Consider the following 24,141-nt stretch of genomic DNA (forward strand, 5'->3'; position numbering starts at 1 on the left):
AAAAATTGTTAAAAAGTTACACAAATTTTCTAACTTTTTTTTTAAAAGATCAGGTTTGACGATGTAAGCCTTGCCCTTGGCTGAACTGGAAATTGCATGTAGACAACGACTGGCCTGGAAATCAAAGAGCTCTGCCTGCCTGTGTCTCTCCGGTGCTGAGATTAAAGGTGTGCACCTCTCCGGCTGCCCCATATTTTAAATACCATCCTTTGATTTGTATGGCTATCAAACTGAGTAAATTACTAATTGGATATTAAAATTTCCTGTTTGGTTTCTCTGAATCCCTTGAACTTTAATCTTTAAGCACTGGCACAGCTATTAGCACTGCTGTGTTTTCAGTAGTTTTATGGAAATTATAAATTTATTTAAAAAAACTAGTCACTGAGACTGGTGTGGTTGCTCAGAGATTTTGAACTCTTACTGCTCTTGCAGAGGACCTGAGTTTGGTTCCCAGCATCTATATCTGGTGACTCACAGCTGACAGTAACTTCAGCTACAGGGGTTCTGATACCCTCTTCTGTCTTAGGTGGGTACACACACACACACACACACACACACACACACACACACACACACGACATACACTCATACAGATACAGACTCATGTTAGTAAAAATAAATTAAAGTCTTCAGAAAGTCATAATTTCAATGACAGTCTTTGTAACCAAGCATAAGATAATCATTCATTTATTTCAGTCTTTTTTGTCCTTTAATTGTTTCACAGAAGTCTTCTACAATATACAGTAAGTTTATTCTAGATATTTTAATCTTTTTAATATAATCTTGAATTAAAACTTTGTTCAATATATTTTCTATTTTTTGGTCAACATTTCAGAAAATTACCAATGTTGGTAGGTACAATTTATAGTCTTACTTTTCTGAACTCCAATTGACTTTTAAAAAGTTAGAGTTTAAAGAAAAAAGTTTTGAGACTGACTAGGTAGCCTAGAATGGTCTAGAACTCCATATCCTCCAGGGAAAGCCTCCTTAATTACTGGATTACAGACAGGTAGTTCTGGATTTTACAACATTTAGCTTTTATGACTCTGTTTGATCAGCTATGAGTTTAATTCCACAATTTCTTCTATCAAGAGATTTCAATGCTAAAAATTAAATGTAATTTTCAAATGTAGAGATAGAGAACAGGAAAGAGATGGTGGTGAAAGGAGAGGACATATAAAATATGTGTTATACAGACATGAGCTGTTAGCTGACAAATAAATAAACTTTATAGACTGATTAAGTTTTAAGATGTAAGGGATGAAAATGGCAGTTTTGACATTTTAAATTTGGAATGCATTTAACAGTAAAAAATATGCTGACATCCCTGGACCTTTTAAAACTAAAATTAATAGTGCATTCTTCATTAGATCCCAGGATGCATCTATAGATAGATATCCATTTGCAGGCTTCTAGAAGCAGACATGTAGACTAATCTCAACAGGAATTCTTTCTGACAGATCCAACATTTGACTTCCAGGGCTTGGGCTTGGGCTTGGACTTGAGATTCTGACATGGAAATTTGCTTTCTTTCTAAATCTCTTCCATTCTTTCATGCTAGTAACACTGGAAAGTAAAACAGATTCCAAGCATGTGGACACTTCTTTGAGCAGTATGTAGTTTATCCATAATTAAAATTTGATTAATTAATGGCCTTACCTACAATGGAGAGGATCACTACCACAAAATCAAAGATGTTCCATCCCACAGTGAAGTAGTAATGTCTGAGAGAGATCAACTTCAGTACGCACTCCCCAGTGAACAGGATAATGAAGACCATGTTGATCCAATACAAAACATCAGTCATGTACTGACTTTGACCTTCTTTTTCCACCATCATAGTTACCATGTTGAGGCAAATAAGAACCATGATAGTGATATCGAAAGCTTGATTTGTCACTAAGTCAAATATACATCCTTGGAATTTGTTCTGCAAATCAAACAAAAAAAAAATGATACAGGATGTGGAATAAAATTCCCAAGTGTTATCTGCATATTAAAATATACAAAAGATCTGGAAGGAGTTGGGGGAGGGAAAACATGATCAAAATATAATGTACAAAGATTAAATGAATAAATTTTATAAAAAGAGTAGAAATATATTACAGATTTAAAATGAATCGGCAATGAACACAGGAGAATATTACACCTGTGAGTGTGTGCATGTATGGACATGCACACACACACACGCACGCACACACACACACACACACACACGAACATGCACGCACACAAGCGCATGTGTGCACACATCTATTACATATTTACCCCTGGTCTAGGAATTGGTTTTTGTGGTTTCTTAGATCCCAGCTTCTTCATTGCATTATAGTATTTCTTCTGTTCTTCTGTCATAAAGATGTCTTGACCTCCAAGGTAAAGGAATAAAAGAGAAATCCACTTAAAACCAGAATCAATATGCAGTTCTTTCTTATGATTCATAAAAGGGTTAAATTTTTAAACATAAAGATGAAATTCACTTTGTTATTTACCTAGGAACTATATATAAGATGCCTAAAAGGAATACTAACATATAAACATGGTCATAATGTAATTCACATATGTAATATTTGCGTATGTAATAATTACATATAATAATGATTACCTTTCCATATACTAACCTGTGCTATGTTAGCCTGTTTGCTGAGGTGTTATTTACTCTGCTAGTTTTATAACTAGAAAATATTTCTGTTAAATAACAGATAGATTGGGAAGATGTAAAAATGCCTTTCATGCTTTTGCTGATGTTTAGCACTCTATTCAGAAGTAGATTTCTACAATAACAATTAACATTGTATCAATTTTCTGTTAATTTATATTTATTTCTCCATGCCACCATTTCATTAATGGAGAAAAAATAACAGAGAATTCTAGAAAACTGTCTAACAATGTGAGCATCCTTGTGTATGTACTTCAAATTTTACACGAAATTACCTTCATCTTGTCTAAGAAGCACCATTGGTTGTCTTTTTGTTTTGGCATTTGTCTCAAATCCACAATATCTGATATGCATGTTAATATTTAAAAATCTAAGAAAATATAACATATGATTTATTTGGGGCTCCATAATTTTGAGTGAAGTGTGTTTTAGTATAGTTGCAATGAACCTTCCTCATAAGGTTGTAGTTGTTAAAAAACTGGGTGGGAGTGGGTTGGGGGGCTCATGGGGGGTATGGAAAGATGGAAGGGATAGGGAACGGGGGTATTGATATGCAAAATAAGATTGTTTCTAAAAAAGAAGGAAGTGGAAAAAATGACACCAAATAAAGAAGAGCAAGTCTGCGAGTAAAAAAAAAAGGGTTGACAGTACTTAGAGTTCATACACAGATGCCCCATCCATATTCAGCAACTGCTTCTTCTTAGTGTTCCATTCTACATCATGAACTTATTCACAGCTTACTTGCTCACCTCTAGTCGTATGCCTATGACTAACTAAAAAATTGAAATATCACAGGAACTTTTTGATGATAAAGAGAGTCCTAAGAGAGATGATGGATTGTTGAGAGAACTGGAAAAATGGGAGTGTGTTTTACCAGGGATGGGGAGAGTCATAAACTGAAAGTAAAATATTTACATTTAAAGTATTTAAGAGGCTATATTGAATTTTGGATAACGTATAGATTTTTAACCAGACTGACTTCTTGTGCTTGTGGTAGTGAATTTTGTGCACTACTAACATGCCAATGCATGCACATATGTATCTATACATTCCAAGCTGGAATTTGAGATAATTTTCTCTGGTAATCTTTTAATTCCTCAAGAGTATCTTTTCCTGTAGGTGGTACTCAAACCATAGTAACTCAGTTAATTGTCAAGAAACTTAAGACATAGATTCTATTCTCTTGCAGTCCACAACAGCCATGTAGTCATTATTGGATAAAATGTCTCAGTTGAATATGTTACCTTTTTCTATTATCTATTGTTATGGTGGGATATTTTGGATATTATAGGAGCAGTTCAGGTGACAGAGTCTCAGATCAGATTAAACAGGTACTAAACTAACCTGAATCTTCCCAGTTACAGACAATTTTAATGAAACCCCAGTTTTGTAACCTGTGATTGAAGTAACTCTGGGTCTTGGTTTATGATGAAGCTACTCTATAAGGTCAAATTTTGTAAAACCTCTCTAACTAGAGATCATCTCTCTAGATTACACAGTTGAAGCATTTATTCAGTGTCAGACATAACAAAATCCCAATAATATTAGTATCCTGCTTGCATGTTATTCTTTAAATGCCCTATGACGCATGAACAATATTAAATTAATAAGAATTTTTAAATCTACATTCCCAAAGCTAAGAAAATCATGAATACTTTTATTTCTACCTATTATCTACCTTCAAAGGATATATCAAATACCACACACAACTGCATCTCTTTTTCTGACTGTCCCTGTGCAGTTTTGTGAATATCTTCTCATTGCACTTTTTACTATTTCATATATTCAGGTTCTGAAGCTACAGTGTAAAGGATGGAATAGAAGAGTAGTTTAAATATTCAATAGGTAGCACATGTATTACTGATTCCATTTAGTCTCTATTACTTGTTAGGTGTCTAATTTAGGGTCAGGTACTCATCCTTTGTACCTTTCCTCCCTGGTTTTTGGATATTTGTTTATTTAAAACTTTTTATGCTGGGACTAAACCCTTGGCCTTGTGTATCTTAGGTAAATGATTTTCCTATGTTAAATCCCCAACTCCACATCGTCTTTCCTCGGAATAGTAGTTAAGAATAAACAAGGATATAATGGTTGATCTTGTGAGTTGAATTCTATTCCCTTAAATGTATATGGAAACCCTTAATTCTTACCACCCCGGCATGTGACTTTAATTACAGATATTCTTAGTGTCTAGTGTCATTTAACTAAGAGGATGTCCAAATGGAATAGAGTAGGTTAATAATGTGATATGATGGGTACTTATTAGAGGAGGAGGCAGTACAGAAGGAGAAAAGCTTATGATGATAGATAGATATTACATTTACACTGTCAAAAGACAAATACAGCCTTGACCGATAGGATCTGGGGGACACAAGGACAGATCCTTTTCTAGAGGCCTGGATAAGAGAAGGACCATTATACAGCTTTGATTTTGTTATGTAAACTTCTAGGGGGAATAAATTACTGTTGTTTTAAGTCATACTCTTTATGGTGTTTTATTATGACAGTCTAAAGAGACATAGGTGACCCAAGCTTAGCAGCCACATCACTGTGATGTCACCTAAGTCCCTCCCTAACCATAGAACAATGGCTAGCAGGAAAAAAGAATACTTCTGAATTAAACTACTTTGAAAGTGGTTCACTGGTTTGAATTAGTGATCTATTTATTGTCCAGTCCTCTATAGGCAATGTCAGAGAAAACAGAATGATTATTGTAATGTTTAAAGCTATGACAGAAAAAAAATCACATGGTAAAATGATAAGATTATGCATATCTGCAATTTGACACGATCAATATTTTGAAAAATAAAATGTAAAATAACTAATTTATATCAAATTAATTCTTTTTCAAGTGCAGTGAAGGAAACACTTAAAATACTTATCTTCTTTTTCTGTTGGTTGAAATTATCTATGATGACACCAATGAACAAGTTCAAAGTGAAGAAGGACCCAAAGATGATAAAGATGACAAAATAAATATACATGTAGAGGCTGTATTCATATTTCGGCTGCTCATTTACCTATGGAAAAAGTTAACAGTGTGTTGATAAAATTTGCTATATTCACTCTCACATGGTTTGGCAAGACTGCTATCCTAGAAAAAGTTAGTATGTCAGAAGCACTGCTAAAACTTAGTAGAATCACTCTTAAACATTTATTCAGTAATAACAAGTGGTTGATAGATGCTTTCTCTGTATATTCATACAACCTTAAGGTGATTCATAAAGGATCTTATCATATTGCAGTGCTTAATCTCAGTCTGATAGGACAACTTGTCAGCTAAATGACTGAAGGAATACTCTTAATTTCCTAATGAAACTGTAAACGCATTGAGAATAGATTCATATTAATTTTATTATTTTTCTATTGGTTATAAAAATGTCTACTGGATTTCACAGGAACATAAACTAGCCAATAATCTTTAAAGTTTATAGGAAAAGGTTTTATTTCAAGTGTTTTAAAATATAGAAACAGCAAAAAATATGACTAAAAATAATTGCACATTTATTTGGATGAACTATTATTTACTGCTCATTGTTTACTACTACTATGCTTCATGCTGATTGGTGGGATACCCGTAAGAAAGAAACTGGATTATTTCATTTTTACAGCAGATTAAACTAAGGCTCAGACAGTGAAAGTACATTGCTCAGAGGTAGTTGAAGAATTTGCACAATGTAGCAGACACAGAATTTACATTATGACCCATCTCCAAACGTTATACTCCTAAGCACTTGAAGTGCTGTGGCACAAATGAAAGCTGTGGTTCAAAGTCTACTGAGCTAAACTAAAGATCTTTAAATTTGAAAGCTTAGTCTTAGGTTGGTCAATACTTACATTAACAGAGTCAACAGCTGCATACATAATGTCCATCCAGCCTTTAAATGTTGCCTGCAAGTACATATATAGAACTTCAATGTAAAGCCAGATGCCAAAAATCATCATAAAGATAATTTTCTCTAATTAATCTTACAATATTTACCAGTGATGTCAAATTAGTTTTGTTCTGTTTTAAAACACCAATTTAACATAAAAAGCTGTGACTTTTTAAACCAGAGAATCACTTATGTTTATTTCAGATATAAAAGTCATGTTAAAACTGCTATAATTTTTTTAAAAGAAGGGCATTATTTAAATTGATTTCCTAGTTAAGCATTTGGAAATTGTCTAATTAAGAATTGTTACAAATACTTGTGAATTTTGCATATGAGCTTCTACTTTCCAAATTGGAAGAGAATTTTATCATTAGGACAGGAAAAATTTGTCTCCATTTCTCAAGGCTTCTCTGTGCCTCTAGGAAGCTATTCTCATCCTCTTGTGAGATAAACACAGGAGTCCCACGATGACTACTTGGAGGTTAATATTCTGGTGTACAGTGATGATGGGGTTCAAATGAAAACAAACTGTCAATTTCCAATTAATAAATGTAAATTACTCAAGAAACCTGTACTGTTTAGACCTGTTTACAGGGCACATGCTCTAAGAGAAAAGCAAGTCTATTCGAAAAATTCCATGGCATCTTAATTTCTAGATAATAGTTCATCTAAACAATGATTTACACCCTCCACTCTGTACCAAGTATTCACGAAAGGAATCACTTACAACTTGAAGCAGTGACAGGTAACCAAGCCCAACATTGTCAAAGTTCACTTTCAAATTTTTCCATCGAACGTTTCCACTAACATTCATAAGGGCAAAACACTCAGAACGGTTTGCAACTTGAGTTGTAGGAAATCGTGACCCGTCGGTAGTGTTAACACACTCGTAGAACTTTCCAGCAAACAGGTTGACACCCATGATGCTAAATATTAGCCAGAATATAAGGCATACAAGAAGCACATTCATGATGGAAGGGATTGCTCCTATGAGTGCATTGACCACCACCTGATACCCAAAAAAGAAAAAAAATAGGATCAGTAGAAAATGTCAAACATCAATACAGAATTAAAGGGTTAAGATCAAACAACCGATAAATCTGTACTGAACAGCTGATAATATCCAGTTGTGTGCCAAGCAATACAAGGTGCATCCTAAGCCCTGTGACTTTTGATTACCAACTTCGAGATTAACAAACACATTAAAGCCACCAGCATAAACAGAAGAGTAAGTGGCCAAAAATGTGTACGCACTTCAAATAAATGAAAAAAAAAGTAAAATAAAACCCCCCAAACATGAAGCTAATATGATAAAGTCATAAATGGACAAATTTTAGAAATGAGAGGAACATAATCATAAATTGTGAAGATCAATGAAGTGTATGTTTAGTCTCACCATCCTGGAATCACCAGCCTTCAGAAGTCCACTGCTAGTTTGCACTAGATTGGGTTAAGGGTAGGAGTCCCTTAGTGGCTTGCACTCTTTAGATTGTGATGATTCTACAAAATGGAGGCAATTTCTTGCAGTTGCTTTTCTAACTCTAAAAATAACTCCTCTATAAGTGCTTGGGCAAATATAAAGAGTGCTGGCCTCAGCTGAAACAAAGACGAGGTGCGGTTTTCCTTACTCCTTCCTTCATTGCTGCCGAGCAGCGTTTTCTTTGCTATTGATCCAGTGTGGTCACTGCTTCTATTTTCCTACACCACAACTTCTGGTGTAGTTCTCTCTCCCTGGGTTCTCTTAATTATCTCATCCTTCAAAAACCTGTCTTTCTTCTCACCCTTCAGCTCTCCTCCATATTTGAGCACTAAAGGAACTAGAGCTCATTTATTAGCGTTTGCCTTTTAGTTTAATTTATTAAGCAGGATCTCAAGACACTTCCAAATGGGGACACATGTAAGGTCTCTGACTACCTATGAAATAGTCTAGAATAGAGATAGGAAACTCTTCTTAAATATCTTTAGCCGGTATGGGTTACATGATCTCTACTGCCATTGTAGCCATACACATGAACAAAATGCCATACTCAGTAGAACTTCCTTAATAGTAACAGTCGGTGGGCTTATGGTGATTTCTGGAACCCTCAACTGGAACAATAAGAATTACTGTGGAGATATTCCAGAGAAACATGGAGTGAAGATAGGAAAAGCCTTGTGGTTGCTCTTCATGGGATCCTTTATCAGTCTTTTTGTATACATGATATCCAAAAAGGCAGGGAAGAACAGGGTTGGAGTAATATTTAGAGTGACCAGCTCCTCATCAAATTTATATCCCCATCCTCATTTCATCTATTCCCCCTACTGTGTTTATTACACTGTGCCTTGCAGTCCTTAGCCCCAAAGCTTTACATACTCATTTTTTTCTATCAAGCTTACAGTAGTCATGCCTGAGTGCCTACTGACCTGTGGCTTGTGGCTTTCTTTGATAATCATGGCTCCACAATGTTACTACAGTGTGAGATCTTAAACTGTCACAGGCAGAAAACTCATTGTGGCATTCCTGTAGTACTGTATACTGTTATAGAGGTTCCATAGAATGCTGTTTCCCTTACCTGGGACAATTAACTCACAGGTGGGGAGGTACAGTCTATTTATCATTATACTATTTACTTTTACCAGCACAGTAACTGGCACATAACTGATTTTAAATGTATATTAATAGGATGATGGGAAAGGGGTCGAGCCTCAGGCTCTGAGAAAACTACATCCAAATGTTTCGCTTGTACTGTTTCCTTTATTCCCCCAAAGTGACTCTGACACTTGAAGAAATACTTCTCTTTTCAGGGTAAAAATACATATTTGGATTCCGTAAATATGTTAAAATATTTTGAATTAGATCAACTTGTCTTACAATAACTCACAGAACCCATCACCACCACAAACAACAAAAAGCCCCTGTAAATGTTAGATTGACTTTATTAGCAAAGGAAACAGTTTTCTAGGCATGATCATGTTCTCTGTTTATGGATAAGCAGTAGACATTGCTCATATCCATGAGACAATCATAAGTATGAATATAACACAACATTCTACTAATTCTCAAAAAATTAACTTAGGATTAAGAACCTTAATACCATCTATGTTCATAAAATGCAACTGGAGTTTTCCATTCTTATTGTGTTTTGTTTATGAATTCTTTTGAAATACTGATCTCTCATAGACTTGGTAATTCTCAACTGTATGCATGAGCTAGTAAAAGATTACAGTTATATTTAAACAAGCAGAGCTGACTATACAAAGGCTGAAGGTTGTAACATTCTCTGATGTTCATATGAGGTTACCTAAATCCAGAATACACCATTTAGCAGGATGAGTGGACCCAGAGTGGACCTCAAAAGGGTGTGTGTGTGTTGTGTACACATGAGCACCCATATATTCATTGGCTATCAATTATCTAAGTTCTTATGAAGGTGAGGCATGTATTCTATCACTGAGTTGTCTCTTTAGCTCTTTTTTTCCCTGAGATGTGATCTCATTACATGGCCTAGACTAGTTTCTAAATCATGACCTTCTTTTCTCAGCTTTGAAAGTGGCCAGGCAGAATGAGTTAGAAATCTGTATTTCTAAAAGTCTCCATGCAATGATAACAACTCGTCAGTATCCATAAATCTAAAACACAGGAGCCAGACTAGTCTCCATGTTGAGTTGCTTTGATGTTGCAAGGAGAGGAGAAAAAGAGTAAATTGTGTTGAGAGCTATGGGTATTTGATCATAGATTCAAGGGCGTTTTGGTATGTCTTGTGTTGAACAGACAAGGTAAATTCAAATGCAATTTGATGGTCAGAGGTACTTGTATTGACAATATGTTGAGTAGTATGCTGAAGTTGGTGAGTTGATGAGGAAAACAGGAGATAGAAGCACTCCAAGATTTGAGAATAGAATAGGCTGAGGAATCAGAATAAGTTTGAAGAAGAAGAAATTAAAGAACTATAACAACAAATGATGACTTATGCTAAATGTAAAAAAATATAGGCCATTGTCTGCTATGAATGTTAAGAAGAAGTTGCTGATTTAATACAGATCTTAAAACTAAGTTGACTGTAGTTACTGCTTGTATCAGGTTTTTCTATGATGACTCTTTTGGGGGCTATTATGCAGCATATGCAAATGAAATAAACTCTTAGGGCTTAGATATCTTTCAATGCCATTTTGTTACAATTGCACTGATTTTGTATCATCATTACTTTGAGCATGAAATTAGATATGATGGCTAATGTTACCTTACCTTCTTATCCTTTCCTATATTCCCTACCTAAGGTTGTTCCTTTATCAAATTCTTTTGGACATCTGATGAGGAGAATCATTGATGTATATATGAGAAGTAGTATCAGGATTAACTGTGAGCTCATCACTTAACTCTAGTGTAGCAAAATCTTCACTTGAAAAAGAAAAGGCACTTATCAGGATCATGTGACTTTTCTATCCATACTATATAAAGGAAGGATTATAGTATAATTTACTTTGCTAATTAGAAGATACTGTGTGTACTTACTATATACAATCATATCACATGTGTATGTATATGTCCATGTGTATATACAGTGATAGGCCATAATAACTGCACACTTGTTTTAGAACTATTTCATGATATACTTATACAATAAGGGTTTTATCAAGAACTTTGGTATTTTCTTACCCTCATTCCTTCAAATCTAGACAAGGCTCTTAGGGGCCTTAGTGCTCTCAGTGTTCGCAGGGATTTAATGGGACCAAGGTCTGAGTAGCCAAGAGTGTTGGCTACCAAAGTAACCAGAGACACCTGCAAAAATAAATGACATCTGCAGTAACTATTTTAGTAAAGTGACAAAACACAGAAATGAAAATTCAATTCTAAATCACACTGAGAGAAAGCAAAAAGAATGAAATTTTTCTTGCAAAGTTTTTTAGTTAGCCCTCTTTCTCTAAAACTTACCTAAAAAAGAAATTTTTACTCTGAGCTGAACTCCTGAAATTTAGTTGCAGAGAGGGAGGAATGATGAGCAAAGGAGTCAGGACTAGGCTGGAGAAATCCACAGAAACAGCTGACCAGGAGGAGTTCATGGACCCAAGAATGATAGCTGGGAAACCATCATAGGACCTATCCAGAACCCCTGAATGTGGATGCCATTTGGAAGTCTGGGCAATCTATGGGAACTTTGGTAGTAAATCAGTATTTATCCCTAGTATATGAATGGACTCTGGGAGCCCATTCCACATAGAGGAATACTCTGTCAGCACAGACAGATGGGGGAGTGCCTAGGCCCTACTCCAAATGATATGACAGTGTTTGCAGATTCCTCCATGGAAGGCCTCACCCTCCCTGGGGAACAGGGGAGGGAGAGGGAACTGGGATTGAAATGTAAAACAAGCGTTTTCCTAATTTAAATATAAAAAAAGAAAAAAAAAGAAGTTTAAAAAAAAAACAGATTTCATGGAAGGTTAACCAAGAAAGGAAACAATAGGAGGAATAAAGGTTGCTTATTACACATAAACAGAAACAACACATATAACTTTGTATTTAATAATTACTGTTTATCTACTTGTTTATTAACACTGAAAATTTAATCACAGCCACCAGTAAATTGTCAATTAAAATGAAACCCATGGCAAACTGAGTGCTTCCAAGACTGTAATAAAAAAGCATGTTAAAAGCTTAAATAGATCTAAGTGTGAGTCTAGTCTGTATTTGGAAACCACCTGATGATTTATGACTGTAATGGGAACAGTTTCGAAGCAATATTGCTTATAGCCTTCAGTTTGTCAAGACTGACACCAAAGATGAATCTATAATACTTCCTGGAAATAATTTTGAGTTATATTGAAGATAGAGTGAGGCTAGATGATTCACTGCTTAACCTAAATATATGATAATTTCATCATGTTATGTTCAGTAGACATGAAGACCACCCTAGAGGAATGAGTGCTCTTCTCATGAATCGTCTCAAGAGAAAGAACACTTGCAGAAAAGAAATCAAAGTCCATTTCGGAACAGAACACTGAGTTCTTCTGTGAACCAAAATCTGCATCTCTTAGTGCTTTCAGTCTCTTACTAATTTCCATTTATTGTTTACCACAGCAGGCACTGTGTCTAAGAACAATGTCTTCAATACAGCGAACGCAATGTCAGAGAGTCAGTATTTTTAGAGAGGAGTGGATTCAGGTCAATTTCTATTTAGTTGTTAGAGAATACAGCATCATTGCTTAGAAGTTCACTGATACTGCTTGAGACAGGTAAACTGCTTTGTGGAATAGATGTCCTTGCATAGTCAGTTCAGAATATCTCAGTAAGAGGAATATACATTTTAAATGACCTATAGCTAGTAAGTCTCATCATTTCTCCTCTCAAGCTTAAACTGATTCAATCATGCATACCCATTTTTCCTACTTAATAAAAAAGGTGTGCTCTCTTTTTCATAAGAAAGATTCTTAAAATATTACTTAAAAAGTGAACAGCCTATGATGAAATAGTAGAATGGTTCTTCAAACTGGAGTTAAATGTTCGCATATGTCATAATCTTGAGAAACACTGCACTCCAATCCATAGCAGGGAACACATGTGCATGTCCTCCCACAAATCTTTTTTTAAGGATTTCTTTTACTTTTTGAAATTATAATCACTACTCATTCCCCCTTTCTCTTTCGTCCCTCCAAACTCTCTCACATTGATAAACAGCCTGCCTCCATCTTATGCTTGAAAGCTATCTTATAGTAAAGACTAGCTAGATTCATTCTTCTTTAGGATTGATTCTGTTTCTCAAATGTGCTCCGAACCACCTATAATCTTAAGTGCTAATGGCTCTCTACTGCCCGTTATAGGAAATAGCAACCACACCTTTATTTCAAAGGTTATTATGACCATCTGTTGTGATGACCACCTTGTTTTGACATATGTTGTTATATCCTTGTTATGACCACCTTGCAACCATACCTGTGTTTCAAGAAGTTGTTATGTTCTGTTTCTCACCCATTTGTCTGCCAAATCTCCCATTTAGAAACCCTTTGTGCCTGGACTATAAAAACACTTATCTTATCAATGATGATCTCTTAAGCCCCACTTTTAGGGACAGACAACTCATGTCTGTGAGAAAAAGAAAACTTCTCTTAATTATCTGCTTGCTTTAATTTGGGCAGGATGATTTTTTGTTGTTGGTCTTTTTCCTTGCATCTCTGGGATTAACAATATAACCTTCTTCACTCTCTTTCAAATTCATGGCCCCTTTTTTTGTTAATTGTTGTGTGTGTGTGTTCCCAAAGTTTGTAAGAATATCAGAAACTACACCAGAAAAGTGTTATTAACATGACTGCTTAAACTTATGAGCTGAACAAAGAAAATAATAAGAGATATACTAAAGTTAGTTGTGCGGGGCAGGGCACTGGAAGCTCAAGAGCTCTTAACTATATACAAAGAACTATAGGCAACTAAGAAGATAAGAAAGGGTGGTGAGTAATAAGTATACATGTGTATGAATTGTTAACAAACTTAAATAATAAAGAAGCAATGACAAAAATTCACCACTTCGGGCTGGGCATTGTTGGCACACACCTTTCATCCCAGCACTCGGGAGTCAGAGGCAGGCAGATCTCTGTGAGTTTGAAGCCAGCCTGATCTACAGAGCGAATTCCAGGAAGGCTCCAAAACAATACAAAAAAACCCCTGTCTTGAAAAACTAAAAACTTAAAAAAAATTCACCATCTCTATTTTTCTGTGCTGAATTTTCAAACTAGTGTCTCACACATGGAAGACACCCTATAATTGAGTTCTATCTCCAGCCCCCAAATTATTTTGTCCTATATTAAAAAGTAACCTGTGAAATAAATTACTCTTATACATTTCTATTCAATATGACTGAGATAAATATTCCCTAGACTTTCTTCTCCTCTAACATAAAATTAGCCTTAATCCTGAATTTTAACTGAAGGGTCAGCTACCATGTCAGACGACTTGAACATCTCCCTTACATCTCTGAATTTTATGTTGTGAAAATTAGCATCATTTATCCTTTAGAAACAAACATTCTTCTCCCATCCAACAATGTGAGGTGCACTCTCACCCTGAACTCTTGGGGAAGGGTCTAGGCCCAGCCCTATATGAAATGACAGACTATGGACACCCCCATGGAGGGCCTCACCCTCCCTGGGGAAATGAGGGGATAATGGGGGGGTTGGAGGGAGGGCATGGGAGGAGGGGAGGGAAAGGGAGAGGGACCTGGAACTGACTTGTGAAGCAACCTTGTTTCTTACCTAAATTTAAACTGAAAAATAAATAAATAAAAAAGAAACAAACATTCTTCTGTTCTTTTCTACTCCTACTTCTCAAGGATCTTCTGGTCTTTCATTTTTTTGTTAATGCTAACCAGAATGATATTCAAATTGTGTATTTTAAAGAAAATTATTTCTTTTCAAATTAAGAGTAACATGCATTGCTCTTCACCATGAACAATCGTACCCATGTAGGCAGGGAGAGTGCATCAGAGTGCCCTTTACAGGAGTTACAGAGGATTGTATGTCACCATGCAACTGCTGGGAATCATACTGGATGCCATGGAAGAGAAGCCAATGTTCTTAACGACTGAGCTATTTCTCCAGCCTCAAATCATTTATTTATTTATTTATTTATTTATTTATTTATTTATTTATTTTTGGTTTTTTGAGACAGTGTTTCTCTGTGTAGCTTTGGAGCCTATCCCGGCACTCACTCTGTAGACCTGGCTGGCCTCAAAGTCATAGAGATCTGCCTGTTTCTGCCTCCCGAGTGCTGGGATTAAAGGCATGCGCCACCAATGCCCAGCCAAATCATCTGTATTTTTAAAATTACATTTCTTTTGAATTTTGGGAAACATATGCAAGGATAGGTTACAAGTGTTAGAGTAGTTTGGAAGGGAAGTTACATTGGTTGTAAGGCCATTGGTCTATTCACCACAGACATATTTCCATTGGCTGCATTAATATTCTTAGAAACATAAACATCTGGTGTTAAAGTAAAATAAGTTGATAAAATGATAATGTAGAAAAACATTGGTGAAAACAGAATACTTAGAATATATAATCCTTTACAGTTTATTCTAAAATACTTACATCAACAATTAAGAAGTCCAGCCAACACCAGGCGTTAGTGAAATAGGTTTTATACCCATATGCCACCCATTTTAGAAGCATTTCCAAAATGAAGATGTAGGTGAATATCTTGTCAGCATACTCCAGGATAATTTTAATGGTCTTTTTCTTTTCAATGTATATATCTTCAAAAGCCTGTGAAAGCATCATTCAAATTTCAATTCTTGTACAATCTAAATTTATATTTCACCTGAGAAGCAAGAAGTATAATTCTGGTGGGGACATCACTGAAAAGTTTCCTCTAGCTTGCAGCTACTGCATGAAGTTTAATTCTAACATTATTTTTCATTGTTACCAAAGGCAGAGAGACTGCAAAAGAATGAAATTATATATTATATGTAATCTTCTGAAGAATCTCTAAAACATGTTCCTTTTTCTCCATTCAAATGGAAAGAATCCTGATCCTTTCCCAACTCATTTCAGAGTCAATCCTCTTGTAAGCCTTTGTAATCCTACACACTACTTCGCATCCACCCAAAGGGTTAGGAACCGCCTTTGGTTTTTCATTCTATGCAAGTAGTATTTACACTGTTCAAGAATTTTTAACTAAGTGACAGTGACGCAGTAGTCATAGACATACGTTCTTCAGGAAATAATTGAAATTGATTTAAAGAGTGAACTAATGGGTGTATTTAGAATGACTGCATATCAAAATAGATCTGAATTACTAGAGTTTTCTCATTCATATGGGAGCACTAATCACCGTGTTGAAAAAAAATGAGAGCTAAACAACAAATAACTTTGGTGATTAACGACCTATTACCTGTCGGTGGTCATAGATTTGATCCATTCTTATCACCCTTCCCCCAAAAAGCCTGTATTAATATTTTAAAAACTATCCTTAACACATTTTCAACAATTCACAGCAATATTGAAGAAAACTGAGAAACTAGGTCAGATGGAATGGTCAGAGTCATGTTCTGAAAATAATCAGGCTTGAAGTGCAAGTGTGTGTGTGTGTGTGTGTGTGTGTGTGTGTAGTTGAGAGAGGGGTCTGACTCTCAAGGCTTTCCTGTTCCTTCCTACAAGTTCTAGAGAACTCTTTCAAGCTGCCTAAACAGAAACCATATCTACAAAACACGACGAAGAAAGGGTTTGGTGCTAAAGAAGAAGCTTGCTCTTTGAACTGGGGAACAAGTTCAGAGTGAGGACCAGCGAGCTTTGGTGATGAGATAAGATGCTCCCATTGGGAAGACCTCACTGTGACTACCTCAGAGCCACAGCAGGACTCAGATAGATGCAAGGTCTCAGCTTCCAGGGATAACTTTGTGGATGTAGATGCATAAAGACAAGGGAGGATTTGAGATACAGGTGTTATTACTACTCATTTCAGGTGCTCTTTATTTATTTCTTCTTCTTTTTGGTGTATTCTCCTTTGTCTAGATTAAAGAAAAAGTAGTTTTGAAGTAAAAACCTTGACATTTACTGTATTTGAGAAATGAAGAAACATTTTAAACTCTGTATTCAACTTCCTTCTTTTTGTGGGGAAAATTTTATACTTTCTCAGAGATGTTTGAGAATTTAATGAGAGAAATGTATATTAAAACTATAAGATAAAGTAATTATTTACTATATTATAGTTATTATTTACATTTATTTTACAAACAATGAAATTAAAAGTTAAAGTTAACCTGGAAGCCCCACTTGCCCAAGTACAGATAACTTCCTGGAATGTTGGGGTCTATGGTCTTGGGAAATAATGAGTCACTTTTTTCACCCCCCTAAACAAGTTTGTTTACACCAGATGTGATAGGTCACATGTTGGTGGAAGGTATATAGGCAGGAAATACACGAGGATGTATGCTTGCCCCTGATTGGACCTCATGGGAAATGCAGTGAATTGTGGTTTTTGCCTCTTTAAGCTTCTGCAAAACGAGACTTGGTGGTCATTTCCTGGAAATCCAGGGATGCACCTGGCCAGAATCAATTCACCTGGCAAGTATTTAATTAAAGCTTACATTAAATTTGACTCAAAATTGTGGAACTGGTTTCTCTCTCACAAATCTCAGGATTAACAACAAGAATCTCAAAGGACTTCCTTACTTGGCAAAGTACTTGAGCAAAGGAACCACCTAACTGAGAGCCTATTTTCTTTCTTCAAGTTATTCATTTAATTCATTTAAGATGCCTACTTCCAAAACATCATTCCCCCTTTTAGGACATTTTGAGCTAGAGTTTGTTTAAAACATTAACACTTTTAATCTGTTCTCTGGTCACATGTATATCTTAGAATACGTTAAACTTGAGAGACTTTATTAGTTCTTAAGGGTATAAGATACAATATTACTAGGATTTCTGATTTACAACCTGGTGACACATACATTTCTAATTTTAAGAGACTAGAGTTGTTAAGAGAGGCACTAATCAGCTGGGCATTTGTGGCTCATGTCTTTAATCCCAGCACTCAGGAGGCAGAGTTAGGCAGATCTCTGTGAGTTCAAGGCCAGTTTGGTCTACAGACTGAGTTCCAGGACAGTCTCCAAAGCAATACAAACCCTCTCTTGTAAAACAAGAAACAAACAAACAAACAAGCAAAAAAGGCACTACTCTTTGGTTCCTGTCCACTCTCATATTGTATATCAAGAATGTCAGGTCCTCAAAGACATCACAGAAATAGAAATTACAAGCTTTCTCCCTGATCGACATAGATGAAAAAAATCATCAATAAACTACTTGCAAATGTCATCCAAAATCATATCAAAAAGATTATCATGTCCAAGTTTGCTTCATCCACAGATGCAGGGTTAGTTCAGCATACATAAGTAGATCAATATAATTCATCAAATGGATCAGCTCAGACATAAATCACATGAATACCTCAGTAAATGAAGAAAAGATCTTTGACACAGTTTCAAATCCCTTCATGCTAAAAGTCACCGAGGCTAGGGATGAACAGAATATTCCTCAGCGTGATAAAGATTATGCTTTATAAATCTTGAGTCAATATCACATTAAGTGGAGAAAAACTCAAAGTGCTCCTACTCGAACCAGGAAGAGTACAAGTCCACACACTCCATTCCTATACAATATAGTGTCTGAAATAAGTGATATAGTAAGAGAAGGAAATAAAAGAGAAACCTGGAAAGTATAGGAAAAAGCATTTCCAATTGCAGATAATCATGATTCTCTGTCTAACTACACTTGCAAACTCTGCTACAAAGCTCTTAAAGCTGTGAAGCGCTTCCAACAACATGGAAGAATACAAAATGAATACACAAGATCATAGCATTGGGACTAGAGAGGTGACTCAGAAGTTAAAAACACACACTGCTCTGGCAGAGAGCCTGCATTTGGTTCACAGCACCCACAGTGGGTGACTCACAGTCACCTGTAACTCCAGTTCCAATGAGTCACGTGCCCCTTTCTGTCATCTGTGGACACTTTTTGCTTTCTCTCCCCCCACCTCACACACACATCATAAAATAAATCTTAAGTCAGTGGCCTTTCTATATATACCAGTGACTATAATGCTAAGAAAGAAATGAGAATGAGTTGCAGGCAACAGTCCAAGGATTAATTTTCACCAAAGCTTGCCGTACTTTCTTTTCATTTTTGCATATACAGGGATTAGTTTATGAATCCAGTTAGTAGCTGACCTACCAGAGCTCCGCTGCTGAGCAGGATCATGAGAACGATAAAGCTTTCAAACCAGCTGTGTTCAACTATCCTGTAGCAGGTCTTCCTGATAGTCCACCAGACTTTCCCTTTCCCGGAGTCTACGTTAACTTGGCAGCATGGAAATCTCCGCACACAACCTGGCAAGAGAGGCATGGTTAGAACACCCTGATACTCAGAGTAAGAGCTTAAAATGTGTCAATAAGGGGAAATTTCCCCCACACTCACATCATTTCTATTTTCTAATGCTGCAAAACACTACTACCATCTTTTATTTTCTAACTTTGATGGCACGTCTTAGCATTTGTCAATGATTTTTTAACTCAGGATATATTGTCACCTGTAAATTTTTTGACTTCTCGATTTCTCCCGCACCATTTAAATTACTCAATGAGAAAATTTGTGAATGAATGGAAAAACATAATACTGAAGTAAACTTAATTTAGCGGGTTTCTTTTATGCTTATAGATAATACAATTTAACATCTTCCACGCCTCAATTTAAAACTTCTTGAAGAACTGGGAGTGTGTGGTTTAGTTGATGGAGTGTTCACATAGCAAGCATGAAGCTGTGTTTGGTTCCCAGAACTGCAGACAATCAGCTAGGAGCGGTGAGACTGCAAGCAAAGGGATAGGAAGTTAAGTGACATTCTTAGTAATGCCTGGTATTTGAAGCTAGCCTGGTGTACATGAAAACCCGATTCAACAACAAAAGTAAACACAAATACAAAACTATTGAGAAAAGTAATGGGAAGTCTTGAAATTAAGATGAAAAGGTAAATGTCATTAGAAGATTTAGATAAATATATTTTTATCTGTTCTAAGGTTAAAAGATACGAATTGGGAGTCTTGGACTCATATTTAGATTTTCTTACAATGAAAAACAGGATAATTTTATTTAAAATATTCATTTCTTCCATCAAGTATTTTAAAGTGTGCTTGCATATAGTTTCTTCTCCACAGGGAACTGGCTTTTGATTTTGAACTGGTTAAATAGGCACAGAAATTAAGTAATTAAATAAACTAATGGGCAAGTAACTAATAGCAGATATGTAAAGGTCATTTTGGAAGAATAGACAAAGTACACATAGCCTGGCTTGTGTATTGAAAAAGAGGTCGTAAGAGGGTCTCTGGAAGAGGCAGAAGCCTGAAATGAACCAAGGTATCAGTAGGAAAAAGAGTTTAGTTTCAGTAAAAGCAAAAGTTTGGAAGAAGTTTCCTTGCAAAAGTGCAGCAAACAGACATTTTTGGAAATTAGAACAGTTCACAATTTTGAAAGTGAGATTCTTACTCAAAGAATTAGATCATACAGTGTAGAGATTGAGGAGTAAGTGATGGGTTATGAGGAAAGAATGATATATGCATTTAAATAGATATGCTCAACAGTGTATGGTGCTAGTAAGTAGAAGAGAGAGCCAAAGCTATAGAGGTTATAGGGTTCTAATGCCACATCCGTGTCAAGGGGGAAGTGTAATGAGTAACTAAAGCAACAACAGATTCAAGACATTCGTCTTGCATCACCAGCAGGAATTAGTGATGAATGTCAGAATGAAATGAAGGTCATAAAATCTGAGCTGCCCTGGTGGTTGATGACTTAGAGATGGCCGGTAAAACTCAAAATAGGTATATGGTAGATGTCTGAAGTATGAATCTAAAACCCAGAGGGGAAACGTGTAGCAGAAATCATTAGCACATATGTACCAGAGGTCAGAACCATTACATGAGGTCACACAAAATATTTAAGAAGAGATCACATTTAGAACACTTTGTGACAATATCACTAAGGGGCAGGATTCAGTGGTGTTCCAGAACCATACTGGTTCATGATAATTCCCTGTGGAACTGCCATAGTCTTTTAAAGTGTGTTGTTTAAGGTCACCGTTATTACAGATCAAATTATATAAACTTAGAATTCAATACTTTAAGCAACAATTGTTAAAAGTCTATCCCTTCTTAATTATTGTCCTCCATCGCACATTCATGAGGCTGCATGTAGCATTTCCTTTTGAATGGTGGAATGTGTCACACTTGGTGGCTTCTGTGTATCTTACACTCAGCAAGGTCACAGCAATGGTTTGAAAGCAGCCTGGCAAAAAACTTTATATAATGAAAATCTTCGTTGGTAATTGGTGGGGACGTGTATGTGTGTGTGTGTGTGTGTGTGTGTGTGTGTGTTCATATAAGAAAATGATGGGGGACTGTTAATGAAGTAGATAAACAGTGAGTGTATGTTGTGTTTATGGCAATTAATTGTGGACAGCAGAGATCAGCAGAAATCTCATTATTCAACCTCCATTGTGTGGTTAGTAAAAATTGCTCAAACCATTAATACAGGAGGGACCTTAAGTTTATTTCAGTAACTAATTTAAATGAAGACACTGACTGGTCTTCATAAACTGTGTTTGCTCATCTATTGCAATTATAGGCAGTTGGCAGAGTTTAACAACAGGATTCTGTAAGACACAGTGACATATGCAGAATGTGTGATATGTAAGTTACATATAATAGTATATATGTCAATCTTTCTACTTATTAATACTAGAAATTCTTATAGTAAAATTCTTTGTGCAAACATACTGTTTTCCTCTTAGACAACGGATTGTTAAGCTTTGACCTGAATACCACTGGGACCAATGGAAGGAGGAGACAGATTGGGAATAGCAAGTGGTGTTCATGGAAAGCCAAGAGGCAGGGGTGGAGAGGAGATGAACAGGCAGAGAGAAGTCTCAATATGACGGGCCAGAAAGATCATCATTACAAAGTTTGAAAACTTATTAAGATGTTCAAGTTGATAAAAAATAAGTAAATAACCAGAATTACTTGAAAGACAAGAATTGTTGGAGAAGAAAGTTAACTGTAGTCAGTATTTGCTTTCTCAAATGTATTTTTTATATTAATTTTTTCCTTTTTTCAGTTTAAATTAGAAACAACCTTATTTTATATATATATCAATTCCAGTTCTCTCTCCCTCCCATTCTCCCATGCCCCCCACTGGCCCCCAGGCCCTATCCCATTCCTCTTCTGCTCCATAGAAAGGGTGAGGCCTTCTATGCAGAGCATCAAAATCTGTCACATCATTTGGGGCAGAGCCTAGACCCTCCACTGAGGAGATGTATTTTTGCCAGTCTTAAAGTTAGAAGAAATATTTTTTATGACTACAGAAAGAAAAACACACTGCATTGTAATTAGAAAAGTAAGGAAAGTTTTGTCTGAGGCAAAGTCTCACAAATACTGCCCCTAGGGTACATTACACCACAGAGAATTTCTCTTTTATTTGAGGCAGGAGTGCTCAGCCACCTGCCTGACTTTCATGCAAAAGCAAATCCTCAGGGACTTCCAAGCTAGTTGGTTAGTAACGTTATCACACCTTCTCTTTAGAATGACTATCAATTAAATGTAAACACAACAGTACCTCTAAACAGTCTAATGAGTCCCTAAAGAGCACCATGTCTTTGTCTTTTGGATGGGTTCATTAGTCAGCTTTTATGATGTATTACATAGAGTCTAGGCTTGGTTTCATCATTTTAAACTAATGATCCCTGATAACAAAGAAACTATCCTAAGAAAATTATGACCCAAAACTATGACCCAAGAATATTACAGTATGATTAACGTAACCAATATAAAACTGATTAGGAAAACAAGCTGTTTAATACACTTGCTAAAAAATATCTACATGTCCTAACAAATGTTTTGCTCATAATTTCCTTTCAAAATAAAGAAAATAAAAGACTGAATGGAGTTGCTTATTCTATTATTAAAGTGGGAATTGGTTATTACTTATTTGTACAAAGAATTGATGAACTGAGAATATTTTAAAGAGAAGATAAACTGTCTTCACCTACCAAATTAACTAAAGACCTACGATTAAACACAAAGCTTCACTTTCATTCAGATTCTGGTGATATAATTTGCTAATCGAATAACTCCACAGGAATACAAGTAGAACCATGAATTATGTCATACCCATAACTAATTGGCTTGTCATACTCACAATTAATTGGTTTCTAAGACATTCAGGATAGTAAAGAACATCATGACACCAAGGAAGTCATCAGAAACCTTGAGTTACAAAGCTACAAATAGAACTAATGAGAGACATAGTATAAAAGAGGAAAAAGTGAAACTAAAAGAAGATAGAAGGCAATCGATAAAACACATCAGCAAGGTGACAGTAAGAAGCAGAGAGGATCAATTGCTTTGAGGTAATGAACAGCAAAAACAAACACTCCCCCGCCCAAAAAAAACCCAAACCAAACAAATGGAAAACCCACCCATCTTTGGTAACAGCCCCACTGTAATTTAGTATCTCTCATGCTTCCTTTGATTTTTCTGTTGACTTTCACAATAGAATATTCCCTGTGGGACAAATATTAACCTGAATTTGCATTAGTTCTATCCCATCTCTTGCAAAACCATCTTGAATTTGTAAGGGTCCACTGGAAACAGTGGAAGGTGGCATGTTCTGTATTTCCAATTTTGGAAAACATATTCTCAAATTTCTTTCAGTCCTGACCAAAAGTCACCTTTATAAAAAAGGCCTTCTGGAGCCGCTGTTATTTACATAACAGGTCCCTATGTCTTCCTTAGTAGTCACATTCCTCTTTTGATATATCTACAACCAGATGCTTGGTTATATGAATGGCGTTGTTTTATTCATCTCTATCTTATTCCAGTGCCAAGAAGTGATCGTGATATACAACAGGCATTTACTATTTGTTTATTGATTGAAGAAATGATTGAGTGAATAAGTTGTTCAGACGCTAGCAAATTGGGTTCCCTGTGTCGTAGACTGAGTCTCATACAACAACAAGTCATGGCAGCAGTATAGACTCCGGTGGAACACACTCCAAGACAGACTTTTAGATATCTTGTTTCAGTCAACCTTTAGGGGTCTAGGCCC

At 35.9% G+C, this 24,141-nt stretch overlaps 1 protein-coding gene and 1 long non-coding RNA gene across 6 annotated transcripts in view; one reads left to right on the forward strand and one right to left on the reverse strand.

Annotated features, from left to right (window-relative positions):
- The window catches only part of LOC106022141, a 163,992-nt gene that overhangs the window by 37,985 nt on the left and 101,866 nt on the right, over positions 1-24,141 (forward strand). Inside the window, exon 3 of one of the 4 annotated variants that reach the window (XR_005877168.1) lies at positions 49-1,695. The exons of the other annotated variants lie outside the window; for them this stretch is intronic. This is a non-coding gene — a long non-coding RNA (uncharacterized LOC106022141). Of the gene's footprint in view, positions 1-48; positions 1,696-24,141 lie in introns of those variants that run through there. 4 annotated transcript variants of the gene reach the window in all.
- Positions 1-24,141, reverse strand: part of Scn9a (sodium voltage-gated channel alpha subunit 9) — a 144,344-nt gene that overhangs the window by 5,386 nt on the left and 114,817 nt on the right. For both annotated transcript variants that reach the window (XM_040745491.1, XM_040745492.1), the window contains 8 exons: positions 19,225-19,379; positions 15,586-15,759; positions 11,168-11,290; positions 7,259-7,540; positions 6,494-6,547; positions 5,539-5,676; positions 2,269-2,373; positions 1,660-1,930 (listed from right to left, as the gene is read on the reverse strand). In XM_040745491.1, coding sequence (XP_040601425.1) covers positions 1,660-1,930; positions 2,269-2,373; positions 5,539-5,676; positions 6,494-6,547; positions 7,259-7,540; positions 11,168-11,290; positions 15,586-15,759; positions 19,225-19,379 — 1,302 coding nt within the window. The remainder of the gene's footprint in view (positions 1-1,659; positions 1,931-2,268; positions 2,374-5,538; positions 5,677-6,493; positions 6,548-7,258; positions 7,541-11,167; positions 11,291-15,585; positions 15,760-19,224; positions 19,380-24,141) is intronic.

This window comes from Mesocricetus auratus, unplaced genomic scaffold, assembly GCF_017639785.1.
Source record: "Mesocricetus auratus isolate SY011 unplaced genomic scaffold, BCM_Maur_2.0 Super-Scaffold_100004, whole genome shotgun sequence".
Classification (NCBI taxonomy): domain Eukaryota; kingdom Metazoa; phylum Chordata; class Mammalia; order Rodentia; family Cricetidae; genus Mesocricetus; species Mesocricetus auratus.